We start from the raw sequence: 21347 nt of genomic DNA, 5'->3' as shown, positions 1-21347 counted from the left end.
AGATGGTTTTTCTGACAACTAACAGTATATTCTTGATCATTAGACTCCATTCCAGATTTGCTTTTCTTGAATTCAAACTCAAACATCGGCTGTGGCGGGATTCATACCCACATCCTCAGAACATTGAGTCTCTAGATTAAGAGTCCAGTGATAATACCACTGGACCATCACTTTCCCTGTAATTCAGACAAAGTCAGGGATTCTCAAAAGTCGGTTTTTTTTTAAAAATTCATTCATTTGTGGGATTCACTGGCTGGACAGAATTTTTTACCCAACCCTTGAAGGTGATAGGCTCCCTACTGCTTACCCACAATGCATTAGGGAGAAAGCACCAGGATTTAGAGTTCAGTTCAACAAAACAGTATTTTATGTAATTCAACCAATGAATAATCCAGAAGTGAAAACAAAATCTGAGATAATAGATTTTCTGGGACTAAGTGGCATGATCAGTTGTGCAATTTGAATGGATTTTAGATTCTTATTTAGTCATTGTGTACTAACAAAATGTGCTGATATATTACGAGTTCACCAAATATCTTAGAATCATACTGACGTACAGCACAGAAACAGAGCCTTCAGTCCAACTCATCCACGTCAACCATGCTTACTTAATGATTAGATTAGATTAGATTACATTACAGTGTGGAAACAGGCCCTTCGGCCCAACAAGTCCACACCGACCCGCCGAAGCGAAACCCATCCATACCCTTACATTTACCCCTTACCTAACACTACGGGCAATTTAGCATGGCCAATTCACCTGACCCTGCACATCTTTGGACTGTGGGAGGAAACCGGAGCACCCGGAGGAAACCCACGCAGACACGGGGAGAACGTGCAAACTCCACACAGTCAGTCGCCTGAGGCGGGAATTGAACCCGGGTCTCAGGCGCTGTGAGGCAGCAGTGCTAACCACTGTGCCACCGTGCCGCCCACAATGTAGTCCCATTTGCCAGCACTTGGCCCATATCCCTCTAAACCCTTCCTATTTATGTACCCATCCAGATGCCTTTCAAATGCTGTAATTGTACCAGCCTCCACCACTTCCTCTGGCAGCTCATTCCACACATCCTCTGAGAAAAAGTTAGGTCTTAACTGACAGTTTTATTCTTCAGTTACCAACATCTATTTAAAAAAGGTGCACTGACCTTTCCGACACTTGGAGTAAACTAATGCCTCCACTTCAGTAGGATCACAGGCCAAAATGCCTATTTTATACTGTCAAGTCTGTACCACAAAAAAATACACATTCTACACAAGCCCTGTTTGTCCAGGACTAGGCCCATAGTCTTGAATGTTATGACATCAAGTACTTACCAGAGCACTTCTTAAAAAGGTTGGAGAATATTTGCCTCAACTATCCTCCTAGGCACTGTATCCTAGACACCCACCACCCTCTAAGTGAAAACATTATTCCTTCAATCCCCTCTAAATATCCTGCCTTTCACCTTAAAGATGCATTCTCGTGTTAATGGCCTTTCAACTAAGGATCAGCTGCTTTCCATCCACCTTGCTCGATGCTCAATCCTCAGCAATATCATGGTCAATCCCTTCTCCCATTCCAGTGCAACTGCATCCTTCCTATATTGCAGTTTACAGATCTGCACATCGTACTCCCGCTATGGCCTAACCAAAGTCCTGTACAGCTCCATCAATCTCCTGACTCTTATTACACGTCATCACTGATAAAGGCAAGTGTCCCATATGCCTTCACCAACCCATTAACTTATCCTGCCTCCTTCAGGATTCTGTGTATAAGAACCCACCCCCCCACCACCAAAATCTCTCTTCCTCCAAGAGATAGTTTTTAAGTGTCCTGCCAATCACTACTTCCCTCAGGAGAGGTATTCAACTACTTTTGGTTGAAGTCTGTTTCAATTATGGTTGCAATTTTGAGATTACAGGACTTGACAGGTTTTTCAAATTGCTATACTAAGTATTTTCAGTTGTAACATTTACAAATCAACTGGCATACACTCTAGATAAAACTGACTATTATTCAAGATACTGGCATGTATAGAACATGTAAAGAAATTTAAACTAACACATTGTTCAAGTTTAAAAACAGCCTTCAAATAAACAGACATAGAAGATATAAGTGCTACATTCCAGGTACTAGAGATGAGCTGTTTGATATTACTGACTTCCCCCACTGCAAAAACAAGCAGTCTGCCAAAAGGTTAACATTCTAATTTATTTAACTAACATTGAATGAGGGGGTCTATTGGCACTGCTACATCACAAGACATATACAACAGCTGTTGTGGATCCAATGGCACATTTCTGAACAGAACTAAATTTATTACAGAGTACTAATCTTACCACAAGATTAAATTGCATCTAAAGAATCTATTATTTCATGCATGTAAAAAACTTTAAAATCAAGCAAAAGACATCAATTCACCATTACGTATGATGAATTCTTGGGCAATTGGTATAAAAATGCACCACAGAGCAGCAATGACTATTAATTCTTAAGATACAAGCTCACAAACTACTGTAGGCCATTTCACAAATAATGCTCAAGTGACTTTGATGTTCTATCAACAGGTTTGAACACTTGAGGGGAAAAAAAAGCATTCCAACACAAGTCTGTTACTTACATCTTCATTCCAGTCTTCAGTAACCCAGTCCTCCATGGAATTCTGCCAAGCACCTGGAATAACAGGAAGGGGGAGAAGATAGGATCTGACAAATCAATTTTATATATCCTTAAAAAATTAAGCGCACTAATATTTTCAGTGGACATTTTCCTACCTGTTCCATTATTTCGACTTGCCTCCCAAATTTCAGATGTTGTTCCAAAACCATTATTTGTTGCAGAATCTGCATAGTCTATGGGGTTAAAGGTTCTGCAATTGAAATATACCAAGTGAATGCAAAGGGTATTTACATAATTAAGCAAAATGAGAGACTTTACAATGAAAAATTCAGATGGTCACTATTTAACAAATAGCATCAAAAATCACTATTGCTACAATGCATTTACAGTTACAGTCACAGTCAGGACCATACAGTGCAGAAACAGACCCTTCGGTCCAACTCATCCACGCCCACCAGATATCGTAAACTGATCAAGTCCCATTTGCTAGCATTTGGCCCATTTTCTTCAAAACCCTTCCTATTTGTGTATCCATCCAGATGCCTTTTAAATGTTCCAAATATACCCGCCTCATCACCAGTTTGTTTCACATATTGCCAGAGGTGGTGAAGGAAGGTATAAATCCGAGAATGCTGAACAATCCCTTTAAGATGACCTGTTAAGATCAAACCTCTATTTACTGTCAGAATAATAAGCACTCCATTTTAAAAAAGTCTCGCTCTGCTAATTTTAGGTAGTCTGTCCTTTTCCAGTTATCTGCATTGCACTACATCTCATTTTTGCCCTTCAATTTAAATCAATAGCATAGATTTCAACTCTAAACATATTAAACAGTGATGAATTATACCAGATTACATCAACACATCTGCAAGACAGTTGACAGCATGACAGCGCTTTTAATACATGGAACCTATGAAATAAACAATTAAGAAAAATACTTACGTACCCCATACCTTGTGCTGAAAATCTTCCTGCTCCCCTACCTCTGTTACGTCCACGAAATCCTACAAATTTGAAGAATGAACAATTATCATAAACTGCACGGCTACAGTTTTCACAGGCTGCAACCCAACACTCAGATTGGGATTGCACCATTTGTGTACTCCTAATGTTGAACCAAGGTAAATATTTAATGCTAGAGCAAGCATCCCTCTTGATTGGGATTGCAGAGGAAGGAGGAGTTTGATGTCAACATCTCTGGAACACAACAGCAGTTGGATCAACCGAAATATTTTTCTAATCGAGGAGAATCTGACCTTCGTGGCTGCAGGACCTCTTCTCAGATACTGCTGCCAAAAAACATGTGAAAAGTATGAGTCCTTGCCCTGGCCATCTGTTGACACTTCTACACATGCAAGGACATTTTTTGTTATGAAGCTTGTTTACTGCAATGTTGAATTGTTGGAATTTAGTATTAAACAAAAGAGAAGGCCATGGTATTAAGTGGCCATCTAAGGATTAAAAAATACAGTTTTAAAAAAGATAGAAGACTACATAGCAACTAACCTCCCAGCTATCAAAATTGGAACTGCGTTCTCAGATTTCACTTCCAGTTTTTTCTATAGCTGAATCACTCCAGCACCAGCAATGTTTTGGTGAACATCCTCAGCACCCTGTTTTGTGCAGTCACTCTTACTATGGTGTCATGACCAGAAAGGGATACAGAGTTTGGTCTGTGATCTGGAATTCCTTTCTAATCTATTTCACCACTCATTTCCTCCTCCTTATTTCAGACCTTTCTTAAAAATAACCATGTTTGAACAAGCTTTAAATCATCCCTCTAGATATCTTTCTTTGGCTACAATTTTTTTGATTATGTTTCTATGATGTTGACAGAACAAATTAAGTTCTGAAAAATGAAGTATCCTTTTATCATGACTTATTAGTATCATGCATTGGCAATCATTTTGAATTCTGGAGTCATTGTAAACGCGAAAATATTTAATGAAGATATCCAAAGTTCCCAATTTACGTGACTTAGTGAGTCAAATTAAAAGAATACCGGGTTTCCATATTTAACAAGAAAATGGAGATCCAAGATGGCGGTGATTCAGCAAGTCTGAGTCTATAGTGCTCCTCCCAAGACCTAGGCAAAGTGGGCCACCCTCCCCCACAATCAATTAAAAATACTTTTTACTTAATGTAATTAGTGGTTCAGTACTAAACTTATACAGTTCAGACTCCTGTAAAAATGACGAGGGGGAAAGGAACCCGCAGTTCTCAGGAGCCCCTCCCCCACCATCCCCAGCTGCAGCAGAGGCGTCCGCAGCCGCCCCGGGGGACTTACCTATGATGGCAAGCCTCGCAGAAATAATCTCCAAACTCAATGCGAAGATCGATGCTTTCATAGAAGAGTCCCGAAGTCAGTGGAATTCATTCTCGAGACATCGAAGAAATTGAATGCAGAGTCGGAGGGGCTGAGCTAAAGGCCACAACCTCCAAGGCCATTGCAGAATTGGCCTTGGGTTGGGTCCGGACTCTCGAGCAGCAAGTCCGGACCTTAGAGAACCACACTGACGACCTTGAGAATCAAGGTCGTCAAAAAAATATTCGTTTGCTGGGCCTTCCCGAATGGGAAGGAGGCGGCCAGCTTACAAGGTTCCTCGAACAGTGGCTTCCGCAGTTAATGAATCTGGAGGCTGGATCAGGCCAGGTAAGGGTAGAATGGGCCTACTGGGTTGCAATACGCGGGCCCGGCTCGAACCAGCACCCCTGCCCGGTCCTATTCCGGCTGCAGAGTTATAAGGTGAGGCAGATGCTCTTGGAAGCCTCCAGAAATCTTGGGAAAGATCCCCAAGCCATGACTTATAAAGGATCCAAGATTATGTTATTTCAGGACTTTTCCCCAGCTTTGGTCCAAAAGAGGAAGGCGTTTGATGAAGCAAAGAAGTGTTTAAGGGATTTAAACATTCAATACTCCTTGCGCTACCCAGCTATACTACTCTTTGGCCATGGAGGGTCAGTGTTTAACTTCGGATCACCGGAGAAGGCCAAGGAACTTTTGGACACTCAGACAAATTTCCCAAATTAGTTAATTGATGTTGTTTTGCCCTACCCCCCCCCCCCCCCCAATCCCAGTTTACGCCCCTTTTTTTTCCTTTCAGGACAGCACAGTGGCACGTGATTAGCACTGCTGCCTCACAGCGCCAGAGACCTGGGTTTAATTCCCTCCTTAGGCGACTGACTGTGGGGAGTTTGCACATTCTCCCAGTGTCTGCGTGGGTTTCCTCCGGGTGCTCTGGTTTCCTCCCACAGTCCATGCTAAATTGCCCATAGTGTTAGGCAAAGGGGTAAATGTAGGAGAATGGGTCTGGGTGGGTTGCGCTTCTGCAGGTCGGTGTGGACTTGTTTCCACACTAAGTAATCTAATCTTACCTTACTGTTTAATATTATCTCCGGGGGGGTGGGAAGAAAGGTTTATTTATTCATCCTTTACTTAGCAATTTCCTTGTCCTGCCCCCCCACATATAGGCCAGGGGGTCTAGTTAATGTAGATTGGGTGGGGGGGGGGGGAAAAGAGAGAGAGAGAAGGTGGCTACCTTATCTTATCTTTGTCCTTGGAAGCAGGGTTGTTTTTCCCTGTTATTTTGTATTAATATATTTAATTATTATTTGCTGAGACTGTAATTTTATAGTCACACATGTTCATATATGGTATTAACATTACCAAAAAATATCCAGGTGTTGCTGTGGGGATGGGGGGGGTGGGGAGAGAAAATATAGGGTACTCACTGTTAGTTCTAGTTCAGTAGTATACTTGAATTTTCTTTATCCTATCGTGGGGTGCCTGGGTCAAGGATGGGGCACTGGTTGGAAGAGGTTATGATGGGGATTTTTTTGGAAAGGAAGTGATCCCCCCTGGGAATAAGGGGGAAGATCTCCATTTAAGTAAGTTTTATACATTTTTGCTACTATTTAGAAATAGTTTTTTTTATTATACTGATCTGAATGTACTAAAGAGCTTTTATTTTTGAGAATTTTATATGCTCTATGTTCGGGATGTTTTGGATAAATACGGGTTTTGTTGAGATGTGATGTTAACACATTCCGAGCATGTATATCACTGCTCAATTTGTGTGTTATCCATTGGATTTGTTTTTCTCTTGAATAATGTAAGAATTTTAATGATACACTCTGGTTAGTTGTAAGTTAGACAAGTAGTTAGTTGAGTTGAGTTTTGTCTTTTTTTTCTTTTGGTATTTTTTTGTTGTTTGATAGATTTTGGTTATCATTTATTTAAGATTCAACTGTATATCAATGTTTATACTTGGTTCTTTTTTTTTAGTTTTCTTTTGTAAACTTGCTAAAACATGTTAAAATTTTTAATAAAAATATTTTTAAAAATCAAGAAAATAACTGTCGACAATTAACCAACTGTGTTCAACCAGTGGCAGTTAGGAAATATGGACTACTAAGTTATAACTTGACAATTTCAATCTATCCTTTACGATCAATGAAGCAGTTTTGAAGTATAGTTACAGGTGCAGTGCAGGAAATACAGATGCTTCTCATTTAGTGTGTTCTTGCCTTTTTTAATTGTATGCTAATGCTTGTACAATTTTAGAATTTTTCCCAGTTTGGGACACTTTAAACTCCATATTTGAAATATATTGCAGTTCTAAATCTCTAGTGGAGGAATATCAATGCTGGAGTGCTGTGAATCCTTTGTAAATCTTTGCAATACTTTGCCAGTAATTTTGTGTTTGTTGGTGACGTCATGTCTTTTTCATGGAAAGATTGTTTATTCACTACTTTTTACCCTGTCTTATTTAAAAGAAACTATTACATAAAATATCAACAAATAAACCAGAAAGGACAGGGAGATTAATGTCTGAAAAAATGTAGCAATATCATATTTACTATAGTCGAAAAATCAGATGACTCGTCCCTGAATTTTGGAGCATGTCTTAAACATCTTAGATTAACCATTATAATGGTCTGTCTGAGTGAGTACCAAATTGTAGAAATTGCTTTTGTTCTATAGGCTCAATTCCCAATAGAAACTGAATTAAAGTTATCCAAACCATTCACATGTAATAGATAAAATATAAGTAGAAATTTTACTGCTATTACCTCAACTGGGCTCAACCCTTGTTCCAAGGCAAAAGTACAGAGTAATAACTCACTGCATCACTGATGAATTGATTTAGAAACTTCTTAGTCAGTAAGCATCTATGCATGAATAAATCATGTTAAAGTGCCAACATTTTCACATTCTAACTTATTATAAGTGTTAAAGCATTCTTTAATGGCTTTTTTACAACACCCCTTTGCAAAAGGTCTGATTGATCTGTTACAGAAACATGTCCTTTACACTCTGACACCGTTTAACTGTATTGAGTTTTTCTACGACTTGGAATTAGCAGACTATGATAAAATTCTAGATTCACAAAGGATGCTATTATGTATTCAGCATAAATCCAGAGCTGGAAGATATAAAACACTAGATTCAATTCAGCAAGTAAAAATAAATTTGATATCTCAGACACCAAAATACAGACATTTAACATTTGATATACATACGACTAGGTTGTCTGTTTAAAAGACTTCATTGTTTATCACAGATCCTCTGGCAAACTGCTAAAATGAAGATCTTTGTTGGAGCACATATGTGGTTGTCTATTTCAGACATAATGTGATCAGTAGATATTAGCAGTTAGCCCGGGGATCTTTATACATTCTGATATGGTTTGTAGTTTTGTTTATTCTTCAAGTGATAAGGGCTTCATGTGCTGGGTCAGCATTTATTTCCCATCCCTTGAAATATTGAAGGGCGAATTTGCTGACCTGCAGGAAATTGGATGTCCTGAGGGTAGAGTGGTATGCTTCTGTCTTACAGGTAGAATGTAAGAAATCTACATCCCTATCTCTTGGCATTCAGAGCCATTTCCTAGTTATTCAGAGTAAAAGAATTACATTATTATCCCCTATTCAGAATTAATAAGAACATTGCAATTAAAATTCTGACCATGTCCTGTAGTTAAAAAAATGATTCACAACATATCTGGCCATCTAGGGATGATGTACATTACATTGTTTCTGGAAATGATATGATCACTACATTGAGTCTTGAGTGGCATGTGACTGTAGGGGAATGGCTAGGGCTGTCTTGTGGGCATTACTGACAGTAATGTGAAAGTCTTGTACTGTATAAAGGAAGTTACAGATATCTTTGACACGACTCTGCTAGCCCTGCGAAGTGTGTTAAGGGTTTCTCCAGAAAGCTTATACTTAAAGTTTTGGCACAGAAGTTGCAGTTGCATCAAGGGTGTAAGAATCTCAAGAAAAAGAACCCAACACCCTGATTGCCCTTTTCAGACAGCTATAATGAACTACCTTCTTCAATTGCTGCAGTATATTCGGTGTATATGTACACAATGCGATTAGGGATGGAGCTCCAGGACTATGACCCAGTGACAGTGAAGTAACACAGTTCAGGATAACAATGGCTGAGAGGGGACTAATCTGTTGTCCTTGTCCTTCTAGATTGTAGTGGCAATGAGTTTGGAAGGTGTTTTATGGGCCTTGGTGACTTTATAGATGGCACACAGTTGCTACTACGTATTGGTGGTGGAGAGAGTGAATGTTTGTGGTTTTGTGTCAGTCAAGCAGGCTCCTTTGTCCTGAATGGTGTCAAGCTTTTTGATTGTTGTTGGAGCTGTACTCATCCAAACGACTGGAGAGTATTTCATCACATTCCTGACTTGTTGATGGTGGACAGGCTTTGGGAGTCAGTTTTGCTAGGAGGAAGTAAGGACTGCAGATGCTGGAGATCAGAATCAAAACGTGGGGTGCTGGAAAAGCACAGATGTTCAGACAGCATCTGAAGAGCAGGAGAATTGACATTTTGGACATAAGCTCTTCATTACTTGCTGCTCAATTCCTAATGTCTGACCTGCACTTGTAACCAAAGTATTTACATAGCTAATCCAGTTCAGTTTCTGTTTACTGGTAACCCGAGAATGTTGTTAGTGGAGGATTCAGCAATAGTATTGCCTTTTGAAAGTCAAGGATGATGGTTAGAATCTCTTCTGTTGGAGATGATCGTTACCTGACACTTTTGTGCCATGAATGTTACTTGCCACTTTCCAGTAGGGCCAGAGAAAGGGATAAACACATGATTGGGAAGGGAATAAAGGGATATGGATTCGGTTAATAAACAGGTTAAATGTGGCAAGCAGGCTTGGAGGGACAAATGGCCTGTTCCTGTGCTGTATTGTTCTTGTTCTGAATCACCCTGCTGCTGGTCCTGGCCCTGACCTCAGGCCCTACCTCTGACTCAAGCACGCGACCCTGTTATTGGGTACTGATGTACCCTCCTGCCTCAGATGCTGCTTGTCAGCTCAGGCCTGGATATTATTCTGGTCTGTTGCATTTGGACACAGACTAATTCAGTATCTGAGGAATTGCAAATGGTACTGAACATGTGCAATTATCTGACTTTATGACAGAAAATCATTAATAAGACAGCTAAATATGTTTGGGTGTAGGACTCTACATAGAAAATAGGTAGAACAGTAGGCCTTCCGGCCTGCACCACAATTCAATAGGATCATGGAATTTCAGTATTCCATTCCTGCTTTCTGCCCATTGCCCCTTGATTCTTTTAGTCAAAAAGGTCACATCCAGCTCACCTCTTGAATATATTTAACAAACTGGCGCCAACAGCTTTGTGTGCTAGACAATCTTATAGGTTCACAACTCTCTGAATGAAGAAATTCTTCCTCATATCAGTCCTGAATGGTTTTCCCCTTATTCTTACACTGTGACCCCGAGCTGTTTGGGTTGGATGCTCCTAGCAGGGTATAATGTGGACTCGATGGGTTAAATGGCTTGCTTCCGCAATATAGGGATTCTATGGATGCTATGGGTTAATAGTTTAGGTGAGGAAACTGCATGTCATCTCCTAGGTGTCCTTGTACACCAGTTGCTGAAAGTAAGCATGCAGGTATAGCAAATGGTGAAGTGTGAAAATGGTATGTTGGCCTTCATAGCAAGAAGATTAAAATACAGGAGCCAAGATCATCTTACTGCAACTGTTTAGGGCATTGGTAAGACTGCACCTGAAAAAATACGTGCAGATTTGGTCTCCTTATCCAAGGAAGGATATTCTAGCTTTGCAATTCTTTAGAAGATTTGTGGCTCAGGTTGAGGTTCTCCAAACATTTATGGGTGCAATACACTAAAACTAGCCTGATGATGGGAAACCAATGCCATCTGACTGAGCGCCACCATGAACAGCTGTACTTCCTGCATCAATGCCTCAGATAACACTTATTACCAAAATGTCTCAGATACAAACCACTGCTCAACACCCCACAAGCCAAAAAATATAGCAGAACAGAATGGCTGCAGAATGTTGCGAAAAATGGAGGGTTGTCTTTCAGACTGGAGGCCTGTGACCAGTGGAGTGCCACAAGGATTGGTGCTGCGTCCTCTACTTTTTGTCATTTACATAAATGATTTGGATGCAAGCATAAGAGGTACAGTTAGTTAGTTTGCAGATGACACCAAAATTGGAGGTGTAGTGGACAGTGAAGAGGGTTACCTTCGATTACAACAGGATCTTCACCAGATGGGCCAATGGGCTGAGAAGTGGCAGATGGAGTTTAATTTAGATAAATGCAAGGTGCTGCATTTGGGAAAACAAATCTTAGCAGGACCTATACACTTAATGGTAAGGTCCTAGGGAGCATTGCTGAACAAAGAGACCTTGGAGTGCAGGTTCATAGCTCCTTGAAAGTGGAGTCACAGGTAGATAGGATAGTGAAGGCGGCGTTTGGCATGCTTTCTTTTGTTGGTCAGAGTATGGAGTACAGGAGTTGAGAGGTCATGTTATGTCTGTACAGGACACTGGTTAGGCCACTGTTGGAATATTGCATGCAATTCTGGTCTCCTTCCTATCGAAAAGATGTTGTGAAACTTGAAAGGGTTCAGAAAAGATTTACAAGAATGTTTCCAGGGTTGGAGCATTTGAGCTATAGGGAGAGGCTGAACAGGCTGAGGCTGTTTTCCCTGGAGCGTTGGAGGCTGACGGGTGACCTTAGAAGTTTACAAAATTATGAGGGGCATGGATAGGGTAAATAGACAAAGTCTTTTCCCTAGGGTTGGGGTGTCCAGAACTAGAGGGCATAGGTTTAGTGTGAGTGGAAAGATATAAAAGAGACCGAAGGGGCAACTTTTTCCACACAGAGGGTGGTACGTGTTTGGAATGAGCTGCCAGAGGAAGTGGTGGAGGCTGGTACAATTGCAATATTTAAGAGGCATTTGGATGGGTATATGAATAGGAAGAGTTTGGAGTGATATGGGCCGGGTGCTGACAGGTGGGCCTAGATTGGGTTAGGATATCTGGTCAGTGTGGACAGATTGGACCGAAGGGTCTGTTTCCATGCTGTACATCTCTATGACTATGTTAGATCAATGAAAAGGAGGTTTGTCAAGTTTTCTTATTGAGGTGGAAATTTCATAAGTGACAGGGAGCAAGTTTTGGCAGAGTGAGCAGTTTCCTCAAGTTAAAAGAATAGTTGAGGAATTTCAGCCCTTAAGTTTAGCTTTAACTCCAAAAATAATGATCTATTTTCAAACAGACACGTTCACTTAATTAATATTAGTTCTAGGTCAACAGGTTAGAAACAGGAAATATTTATTGGAATATGAAATACGAACATATGAACTTGAAAAAACAAGTTACATCCTAGGAAGTCAACTTGTTACAAATCAGTAAGAATAAATGAACTACAGATAAATCAAAATGATATGGAACAACAAATAAATAATATTTTACGATTTTGATTTTAGAATTGTCCCAAACTAATCAACACCAAAAAACAAAACAGTATCGCATGGATAATGAGTCTCATTATTATTTTATCCCAGGTTATAAGCAGTAAATGCTCATTGAAACTGGACTTTATACCTGGTTAGGAGAAGCTGCCTCTTATAGACAGCACCAAAATTCATAGTGAGGGGGAAGCAATGGCATAGCAGTATTATTGGATGGTTAATCCAGAGACCCAAATAACATTCCAGATACCCAGGTTCACATCCTGCCAAGGCAGATAGTGGAATCTGAATTCAATAAAAAATCTGAAGAGTCTATTGATGACCATAAATTGTTGGAAAAACACCTGATTCACTAATGTTGTTTAGTTAAGTAAACCTGGTACCCTTACCTAGTTTGGTCTTCATATGACTCCAGTCCTACTCTTAACTGTCCTCTAAGCAATTAGGGCTGGGCAATAAATGCTGGTCTAGCCAATAATGCCCTCACCCAGTTAATGAACATTAAAAAAACACATTTACTTATCTGACCCAACTGCAGACCATTTTGCAGTCTCCAAATCAACTCAACTAAGGCAAAAACAAAAATATCAAGCTTAGTATAAAACTAAATTACTTGAAACCTGAAGGTAGAAGTCAGTCCCAACTAAACAACTGGTGTTGTTAATTTAGAAATGTTAACATCCAGAATAGAATTTTTGAGGAACCAACAGCTAGCTTGCAATGCAGTGAAGCCCACCAGCTTGGGTTCAAGGCACACTGCTGAGGTTACCACAAAGGAGTCTCCTTCTCAACCTGCCCTCACCTGAGGCGTGGTGACACTCGGGTCAAACCATCACCATTGTCATCTGTTTCAGAGCCCTATGGTTTAAGACATTGGCAACTTTACTCTTACCTTCAGGACAAGAAATTGGAGAAATTCATGATGAACGTTTGCTCACTGAACTGAAAAGGTTCGGTTTCACGAAACTGAACCTTTCAGCTCAGTGAACAAACCTACATCCAGAACCTCAACCTGAGCCAAAAATATTCTCAATTTGCTGGAGAAATTCAGCTGTTCTAGCAACATCTGCAGGCAGAAAACAAAGTTTTGAGTACAGTGATCCTCCTTTAGAACTCATAGCAGTTACATAAAAGTAGTATTTACACTGATGATCAGAAGGAAGAGGTGGAGAAAGTAGTAAGCAGGTAGGTGGACAGGAAGCCCAGAGAAAGTTAAGCATACAAAAGGGAATAAGATAAGAAGCCAAAGGGAAAAAGCTAGGTAACTGGTAATGGCAGCTATGCATGAGTGAAAATGGGTTGTCTCTGTGCTGAAAGCAAGCCATGTCTTGACAGGATCTGAGCTGTGGGGGTGGTTAATAGACATAGGAGGTAATAGTCATGCAGTTAACATTATTAAACATGATAATGTGTTCTGAAGGCTGTCATGTTTCCAAGCAGAAGACATGTGTTGCATTCCAGTTTGCATCAAGGCTTTCTGGAGCACTGCAGCAGGCCAGAGACAGAAATGCTGGCTAGGAAGCAAAGTACTGCGTTGACGTGACAGGCAACTAGAAGCTCAGGGTCATATTTACAGAGACAGTAAAGTGATCACCCAAACTGCATTTCATCTTCCCAAAGTAGAACAACAAATACATGGACACTAAATGGAGTAAGGTGCAGGTAAATCACTACTTCACTTGGAAGGCGTGCCTGGGACCTTGGATAGTGAGGAGAGATGAGGAAACATGAAATTGCAGAAGGTGCAAAACTTGCCTAAGGTCCTGTGGGGTGCTGGGAATGGAGCAGTGACTAGGGTGTCCTAGAAGCAACAATCTGCAGAATGCAGACAAGGGTGTCTGGTGGTGGCCTCCTACTGGATGCAGTAGCTTATGATCCTTTGAATGCAGAGGTTGGGAGGGACCCCATCATTATCGTGGAAAAGGAAAGGGATTGAAGGCAGATATGTGGGGAAACCAATCAGACACAGCTAACGACCATGACAGCAGGGAATTTTCAGTTGAGGAAATAAGCCCCCTGCAGAAGGTGTCATCAGAACAGAGCATAACAGATGAAGAAAATGGAAAAATGGAATGGAGGTAACATGGGAGGTCAGTGCACCAAACAACAGCACTGTCCTTGGTCGGTGGGCTTTACTACAAAGTTAGGGCTGGATTTGGCAGCAGAGTGCGCAGTAAGTTCAGCTTAGAATGGTTGAGAGCAAAGAAGTTAAGCTGAAGAAGTCACAGGAGCAGTTCTTAATGAACAGATTGAGTACAGGTAAAACATCAGATACAGGGATTCAGGTGGAGAGAGTTTATTGAGAGTCTCAATCTCCAATTCAAAAGCACTTTAGAAAAAACAAACTCTGCAACCTTCAAGTGAAAATTCAAGAACTCAAGAGGTGTTCACCTCAGCAGAGAACACACAATGAACATATGCTGATCATCCTGATGAGAAATTTCATGAACATATTTAAAAAGTACTTCAATTGTTCAAGTTAAATGTGCTGCATATGTTGAAGTAGGCAAAGGGCTTTGGAAAGAATACAGGTGAAGACAGCAAGGTCAGCTTCCAAACTGAAGCAGCTAAATTATGAAAATAATTCCAAAGAGCTACTCTACTTCATTGAACCAGAAAATAACTGAATGGGAAGTCAAAACAAACATGAAAAATTGTGTGGTGTAAAACAAACAGGTTAAAGAGAAGTAACAATTACAACCTCAAATCATCCAAGGTTAGAACTGGGTTATACATCAGGACATACTTTTCAACCTTAGGAAAATGGTAAAACATACTAACATCATATGCAGTGTTCATTCAGAGAGAAAGTACAGGGATTCAGGTGGTACAGAGATTACAGAAAGTACAGAGATTAAAAACATCAGAAAGTTACTTCAGCATAAAGAATGTACTTCAAAGTATTAAAATTATTAGTGTAATTAGAATAATCAGTGATTACTGACTCCTCCTTCGTACATCAGATACCCAAATTCATGAGCTGATCTCTCCTGCTTTCTTTCATTTCATTCATGGATTGTGGGCATTGCTGATTAGATCAGCATTTACTGCCCAACCTAATTGCTCAGACAGCAGTTAAGAATCAACCATATTACTATGAATCTAGAGTCACATGTACGCCAGACCACAATGACAGCAGTTTTCTTCCTCAAAAAGATTAGTGAACTACATGTTTTTTTTTCTGACAACCAGCAATTGTTTCATGGAGGAGAAAGTAAGGACTGCAGATGCTGGAGATCAGAGTCAGAATCAAGAAGTGCAGTGCTGAGAAAGCACAGCCAGTCAGGCAGCATCCGAGGAGCAGGAAAGTAGACATTTCGAGCACAAGTTCTTCATCCTGATTGAGAGCTTATGCTCAAAACGTCAACTCTCCTGATCATCAGATGCTGCCTGACCGGCTGTGCTCTTCCAGCAACTGTTTCATGGTCATAATTAGACTCTTAGCCCTCGATTTTTGATGATTTCAAACTCCCATCTGCCATAGTGGGATTCAAACCTTGGTCCCAGAACATGCCCGAGAAATTACAGCTTTCCCTGAACACATCCAAAATAATACAGAGAAGAAAGGATTCTCATTGCTCATGACGACTTCAAAGGTCAGATTTCATTAAGGTCAGCTCATCAAATATCATGTGTCCGCAACCTCTGTACCCTTCAAGGCCCTGATTTCTCCAACACATCCATATCAGACAAGGCTTCCAAAGAGGATAGCATGCTCACCTACTGCCTTTTCAAAATAACATCCACGATTGTAAGATCTACTCAAAAGAACTTTAACTTTCCAAGGTAGTACATGCATGCAGCTTCGTTGGTTACTACAGCCACTTTTCACCTAGGCACTTGCAGTGTAACTATTTTAATGTCTACATTATTATCAACATAGAAATAACATTGCATTTTCCCCAAAAAACAATAACGTTGTTATTTTAAACTGAAAGGCAGCAGAGAATTATTACACCATTTTACATTCTTCTGCAGAGTACCCAGTTTACTTTATCACACCTGATCAGGCCCACAATTTCATTAGGCCCTAAGACACAGGAGTAGAACAAACAGGCCACTCAGCCCATCAAGTGTGCTCAGCCAGTTAGATCAGGGAGCTGTTTTGATAACTTTTAACATCATTTTCCTGCCTTTTCCCCATAACTCAATTTCATCATTAAAAAAAAACCTATCATAACATTACAAATACTAAGGACAGAGCCTGGACAGCTCTGTGCAATAAAAAATTCCACAAATTCATAACCCACACAAATTCTTCCTCATTCATCTTAAATAGGTGATTTCTTATTCTGAGACTATACCCTCTAGTCCCAAATCCTTCCACTTTGCATATCTACAATGTCACACTCCTTAAGAATCTATGTCTCAAAGTCACATCGCATTCTTCTAAACTCAGTATCGGCCCAAACTACTCAATGCCTCAAGAAAATACATATCTGCCTCATGAAACTTCTCCTGAAAGCCTCCAATGCCAAGGTAGCTTTATATTAGGCATTCAGAACTGCTTAGTATTCTAGCTCTAGTCTGACTAGTGCCTTGTACAATTTTAACAAGACTTCAATATTTCTATATACATTCCCTTTACTTCAAAAGGCCAACATTGCATTTGCCTTCCTGAATACCTGAACTTAGATGCTAGCTTTTTGCAACTCATGAACAAGGACTCAAATCCCTCTGGTCTGCAGTTTTCAGCAGTCTTTCTCCATTTGCCCCAATTCACCCCATGGGGTGAATTTGCATGAGCAGACTTGTATTTGTAGATAGAGTCTATTTTGTTCAATAAGCATACAAGCTGTTGGCAGTCCATCTACATGACATTTTATCAATTCCTACTTTAGAAATAGAACCAGTCTGACTTAAGTTTGGGGTACACACTCTAACCTCACACCTTTAATGCATTGTCTGAGTTAAGATGTCATTTTAAGATGTCACCTTAAGTTATCTCGGGAATGTGACTTGAAAGAGTTCCAGGATTGACATATTAATCAAAACCTGCAACCCCATTCTAAATAATTAAAGACTGAACAGCAATCTAGGTTTGTTCAATACATTGCACCAGTTGTATGACACTTTGACTTTCACTATAAACTCGAGGTCCTATAATCTGTCCCACGAGCTATTCTGAAGGAGCAGCACTCCGAAAGTTTGTACTTCCAAATAAATCTATTGGAGTATAACCTGGTGCAATTTTTAACTTTGCCCTAAGATCAGGTTTCCAGGATTTTGGACAAGGGATGATTTCCATGATTCATGACATTGTTTTCAAAATTTTTCAAAAACAGATTTCAATTTTTTTTTTTTAAAAATCAGCTCATCAAATATCCTTTCTTCCCAGTTTAGTTTAGTCACTGTTCAAGTGTCTGCTTTCCCAACACAGCCATATCAGGCAAAGTATTAGAAACTGTAGTGAAGAAAACCAAAAGTAGGAGCAAACTTTAAGGTTTCCCATTTTTTCAACATGCTTAAGCAATCACATAGTATTAAAAGTTAAAGAGAAATCAAAGGTAGCATTAACCTACCTGTTGATCAGATGCACCAAAGTTAAACCACATCACCCAGAATATAAACAGATTAATACGATCAAATAGATCAAAATGTTACAGACAAACTTCTCAAAACAGTTGATAATTATTAAGAGGTAGAGCAGTCAGAAATCACTCAGCTCAGAAGACTGAGGCTTCTTAACCAGGATAACAGATGGCATCCAACAGCAAGGTACAGTATGCATGTTAAGGTGATTTCTGAAAGACCAGAGAGAAAAAAAGGAACTGCCGAGGAGCACATTCCTAAAGAATTCTTTGAGCATACTTAAGACCTCCTTCCATAATTAGCTTAAAATTTGATTGCCTTAAGAGATCATAGTGGTTAAGTAGGGAGTGAAAAATTATGCCACAACCATCATACATGATTAGAAGCTTGATGAACCAGTTATATTTCCAGTCATTATCTTAAGTAATATTAATGAAATTCAAGTGACAGTAGTATATAAACAGTAATACAGTCAAGATTGCTGCTTTTTTCCTGTCTCACCTCTGCCACGGCCACGCCTGCCTCGCTCTGCATATTTATCACCTGGACTAACATCCACTCCATTTTCCTCAACTCTGTCTGCAAATTGAAAACATGGAAAGTTCAGGAAATATGCACTTCAGCAGAAACAGCAAACAACTGTCTCAGTGTTACATATAAATGAAATACTTACAATCCCTGCCTTGACTTCCTCTCCCTCGTCTAGAAGAGGCTGCACGACCCCGAATTGCTTTATCTCCACGCTTCTCTCGGTTTTCTTTATTTTCTAGAAGGCCATCTTTTCCAGTTCCAAGACTCTTCTTTTTGCCTACAGTCTCCCATGAAGTCTGTACAATGACACCCAATCAAATCACTTCAGCTTTAAACCAAATTCTGAAATTCCACATCCATAACAATTCACAATCAGCTTAAGAAACAGGAATTGCACCTCAAGCCTGCCTTTCAACAAGATCAGGACTGAACTAGTTCTTCATGCCAGCTCATCTCAGCCCTCAACTTGTATTTCTATTTAAAAATCTACCCCTCCATTCTTAGTGATTTGGCCTCCAGAACATAGAGGAATACAGAATTCCAGACATTCGCTACTGTCTGGGAGAAGAAATTTCTTTCCATGTCAGTTTGGGACAAATTTCCCCTTATTCTGTAGTTATGTCTCCTGGTTTGAGTTTGCTCTATTACTGGAAACATCTCAATATTTACCCCATCAAGCACTGCCAAAAAAATCTTGGACAGGTCAAAAATATCATCCTCATTCTTCTAATGAATGAAGGACTGACCTGTTGAGCAGTCCCTAGTTAGTTAACGCCTTCATCCCAGCAGTCGGACTAGCAGGCCTCTAATGCCAGTGCATCCTTTAAATACAGCCTTAAAAACTGCACATAAGACTGAAGTGGCCACACCAGCAACCTATTCTGTTATAGGAAGGCTTCAATTTTTAAATGACAACCCCCTAACAATAGAGGCTGAAATTCCATTTGCCTAAATTTATTTGTTGGACCATTTGCCTAACTTATTTGTTGGTAATTTTGCATTTTATAAGAACACTCCCTTTGCACAGCACTATTTTGGGAGTTTCTCTTCATGTAAATAGTCTGCTTTTTGCTGCTTCCTCCTCTTTCCTACAACACATTCCATTTTATATCCTTGCAAATTCCTCATTGTACATTTAACAAATTTTGATACATTCCACAAGTTACACCTTTCCAAAATGATGAGCCATGAATCCTAACTCTACCTTCAAAATGTAAACCAATCCATGTCAATACACTGCCCCATACAGTGAGATCCATAATTTTATGGGGCATCAAATGTTTGCTGGAAATCCATATGCCCTATATCTACCAGTTTCACTGTCAACTCTGCTTGTTATACCCTCCAAGAACACTAGCAAAATTTGTCAAACATCATTGCCCTTTCACAAAACCATGCTGGTTGCGTGAAAAACTTGGTTAAATGCCCTGGAATTTCTAGCTTAATAGTCCCAATGGGTGATGTTGGGTTAATTGGCCTATAGTTTCCTGCTTGGTCTCCCTCCCTTCTTGGAGAGGTGTCACAGTAGCAGTTTTCTAATTTACTGAAATGTTCCTGGAATCTATCAAGTTCTAGAATATTTCAAGTAATGCCTCTATCAGTGCAACCACTTCCTTTTCAAAAAAAACAGCTGGATTCAGGCCAGATCCTGTATCCACAATTATTTTAGCTACTTTTTTTATATGCCTGTAGAGGCTATTGCTTTTGTATTTATATAGCTTACCAATTTACTTTCAATTTCCACATCTATTAACATTTTAATCATCTGCTGATCCCAAAAAAATCCAATATGCTGATCTATAAGACCATAAGATATAGGAGCGGAAGGAAGGCCATTCGGCCCATCGAGTCCACTCCGCCATTCAATCATGGCTGATGAGCATTTCAAGGAGAAAGTGAGGGCTGCAGATGCTGGAGATCAGAGTTGAAAATGTGTTGCTGGAAAAGCGCAGCATGTCAGGCAGCATCCAAGGAACAGGAGAATCGACGTTTCGGGCATAAGCCCTTCTTCAGGAATGAGGAAAGTGTGTCCAGCAGGCTAAGATAAAAGGTAGGGAGGAGGGACTTGGGGAGGGGCTTTGGAAATGCGATAGGTGGAGGGAGGTCAAGGTGAGGGTGATAGGCCGGAGTGGGGTGGGGGCGGAGAGGTCAGGAAGAAGATTGCAGGTTAGGAAGGTGGTGCTGAGTTCGAGGGATTTGACTGAGACAAGGTTTGGCGGGGGGGGGGGGGATGAGGAAACTGGAGAAATCTGAGTTCATCCCTTGTGGTTGGAGGGTTCCCAGGCAGAAGATGAGGCGCTCTTCCTCCAACCGTCGTGTTGCCAAGGACCTGCATGTTCTTGGTGGAGTGGGAGGGGGAGTTAAAGTGTCGGGCTACGGGGTGGTTGGGTTGGTTGGTCCGGGTGTCCCAGAGGTGTTCTCTGAAACGTTCCGCAAGTAGGCGGCCTGTCTCCCCAATATAGAGGAGGCCACATCGGGTGCAGCAGTGCAATAGATGGTGTGTGTGGAGGTGCAGGTGAATTTGTGGCGGATATGGAAGCGTCCCTTGGGGCCTTGGAGGAAAGTAAGGGAAGAGGTGTGGGCGCAAGCTTTGCATTTCTTGCGGTTGCAGGGGAAGGTGCCGGGAGGGGAGGTTGGGTTGGTGAGGGGTGTGGATCTGACGAGGGAGTCACTGAGGGAGTGATCTTTTCGGAACGCTGATAGGGGAGGGGAGGGAAATATATCCCTGGTGGTGGGGTCCGTTTGGAGGTGGCGGAAATGACGGCGGATGATACATTGTACATGGAGGTTGGTGGGGTGGTAGGTGAGGACCAGTGGGGTTCTGTCCTGGTGGCGGTTGGAGGGGCGGGGCTCAAGGACGGAAGAGATGCGGTGGAGGGCATTGTCGACTACGTCTGGC

The 21347-nt window shown here is 40.7% G+C and overlaps 1 protein-coding gene across 7 annotated transcripts in view; it reads right to left on the bottom strand.

Moving 5' to 3' along the window:
• ubap2a (ubiquitin associated protein 2a) overlaps window positions 1–21347 on the bottom strand; it is a 114876-nt gene that overhangs the window by 70297 nt on the left and 23232 nt on the right. For all 7 annotated transcript variants that reach the window (XM_087989954.1, XM_043687679.2, XM_087989938.1 and 4 more), the window contains 5 exons: window positions 18591–18744; window positions 18419–18496; window positions 3549–3606; window positions 2758–2852; window positions 2604–2656 (listed from right to left, as the gene is read on the bottom strand). In XM_087989954.1, the coding sequence (XP_087846080.1) occupies window positions 2604–2656; window positions 2758–2852; window positions 3549–3606; window positions 18419–18496; window positions 18591–18744 (438 nt within the window). The remainder of the gene's footprint in view (window positions 1–2603; window positions 2657–2757; window positions 2853–3548; window positions 3607–18418; window positions 18497–18590; window positions 18745–21347) is intronic.

This window comes from Chiloscyllium plagiosum, unplaced genomic scaffold (assembly GCF_037043375.1).
Source record: "Chiloscyllium plagiosum isolate Xiang-an unplaced genomic scaffold, Cpla_swu_hap1 HiC_scaffold_1, whole genome shotgun sequence".
In the NCBI taxonomy this organism is placed as follows: domain Eukaryota; kingdom Metazoa; phylum Chordata; class Chondrichthyes; order Orectolobiformes; family Hemiscylliidae; genus Chiloscyllium; species Chiloscyllium plagiosum.
Note: the sequence above shows the minus strand (reverse complement) of the source record. Positions and strands in the feature narration are given on the sequence as shown.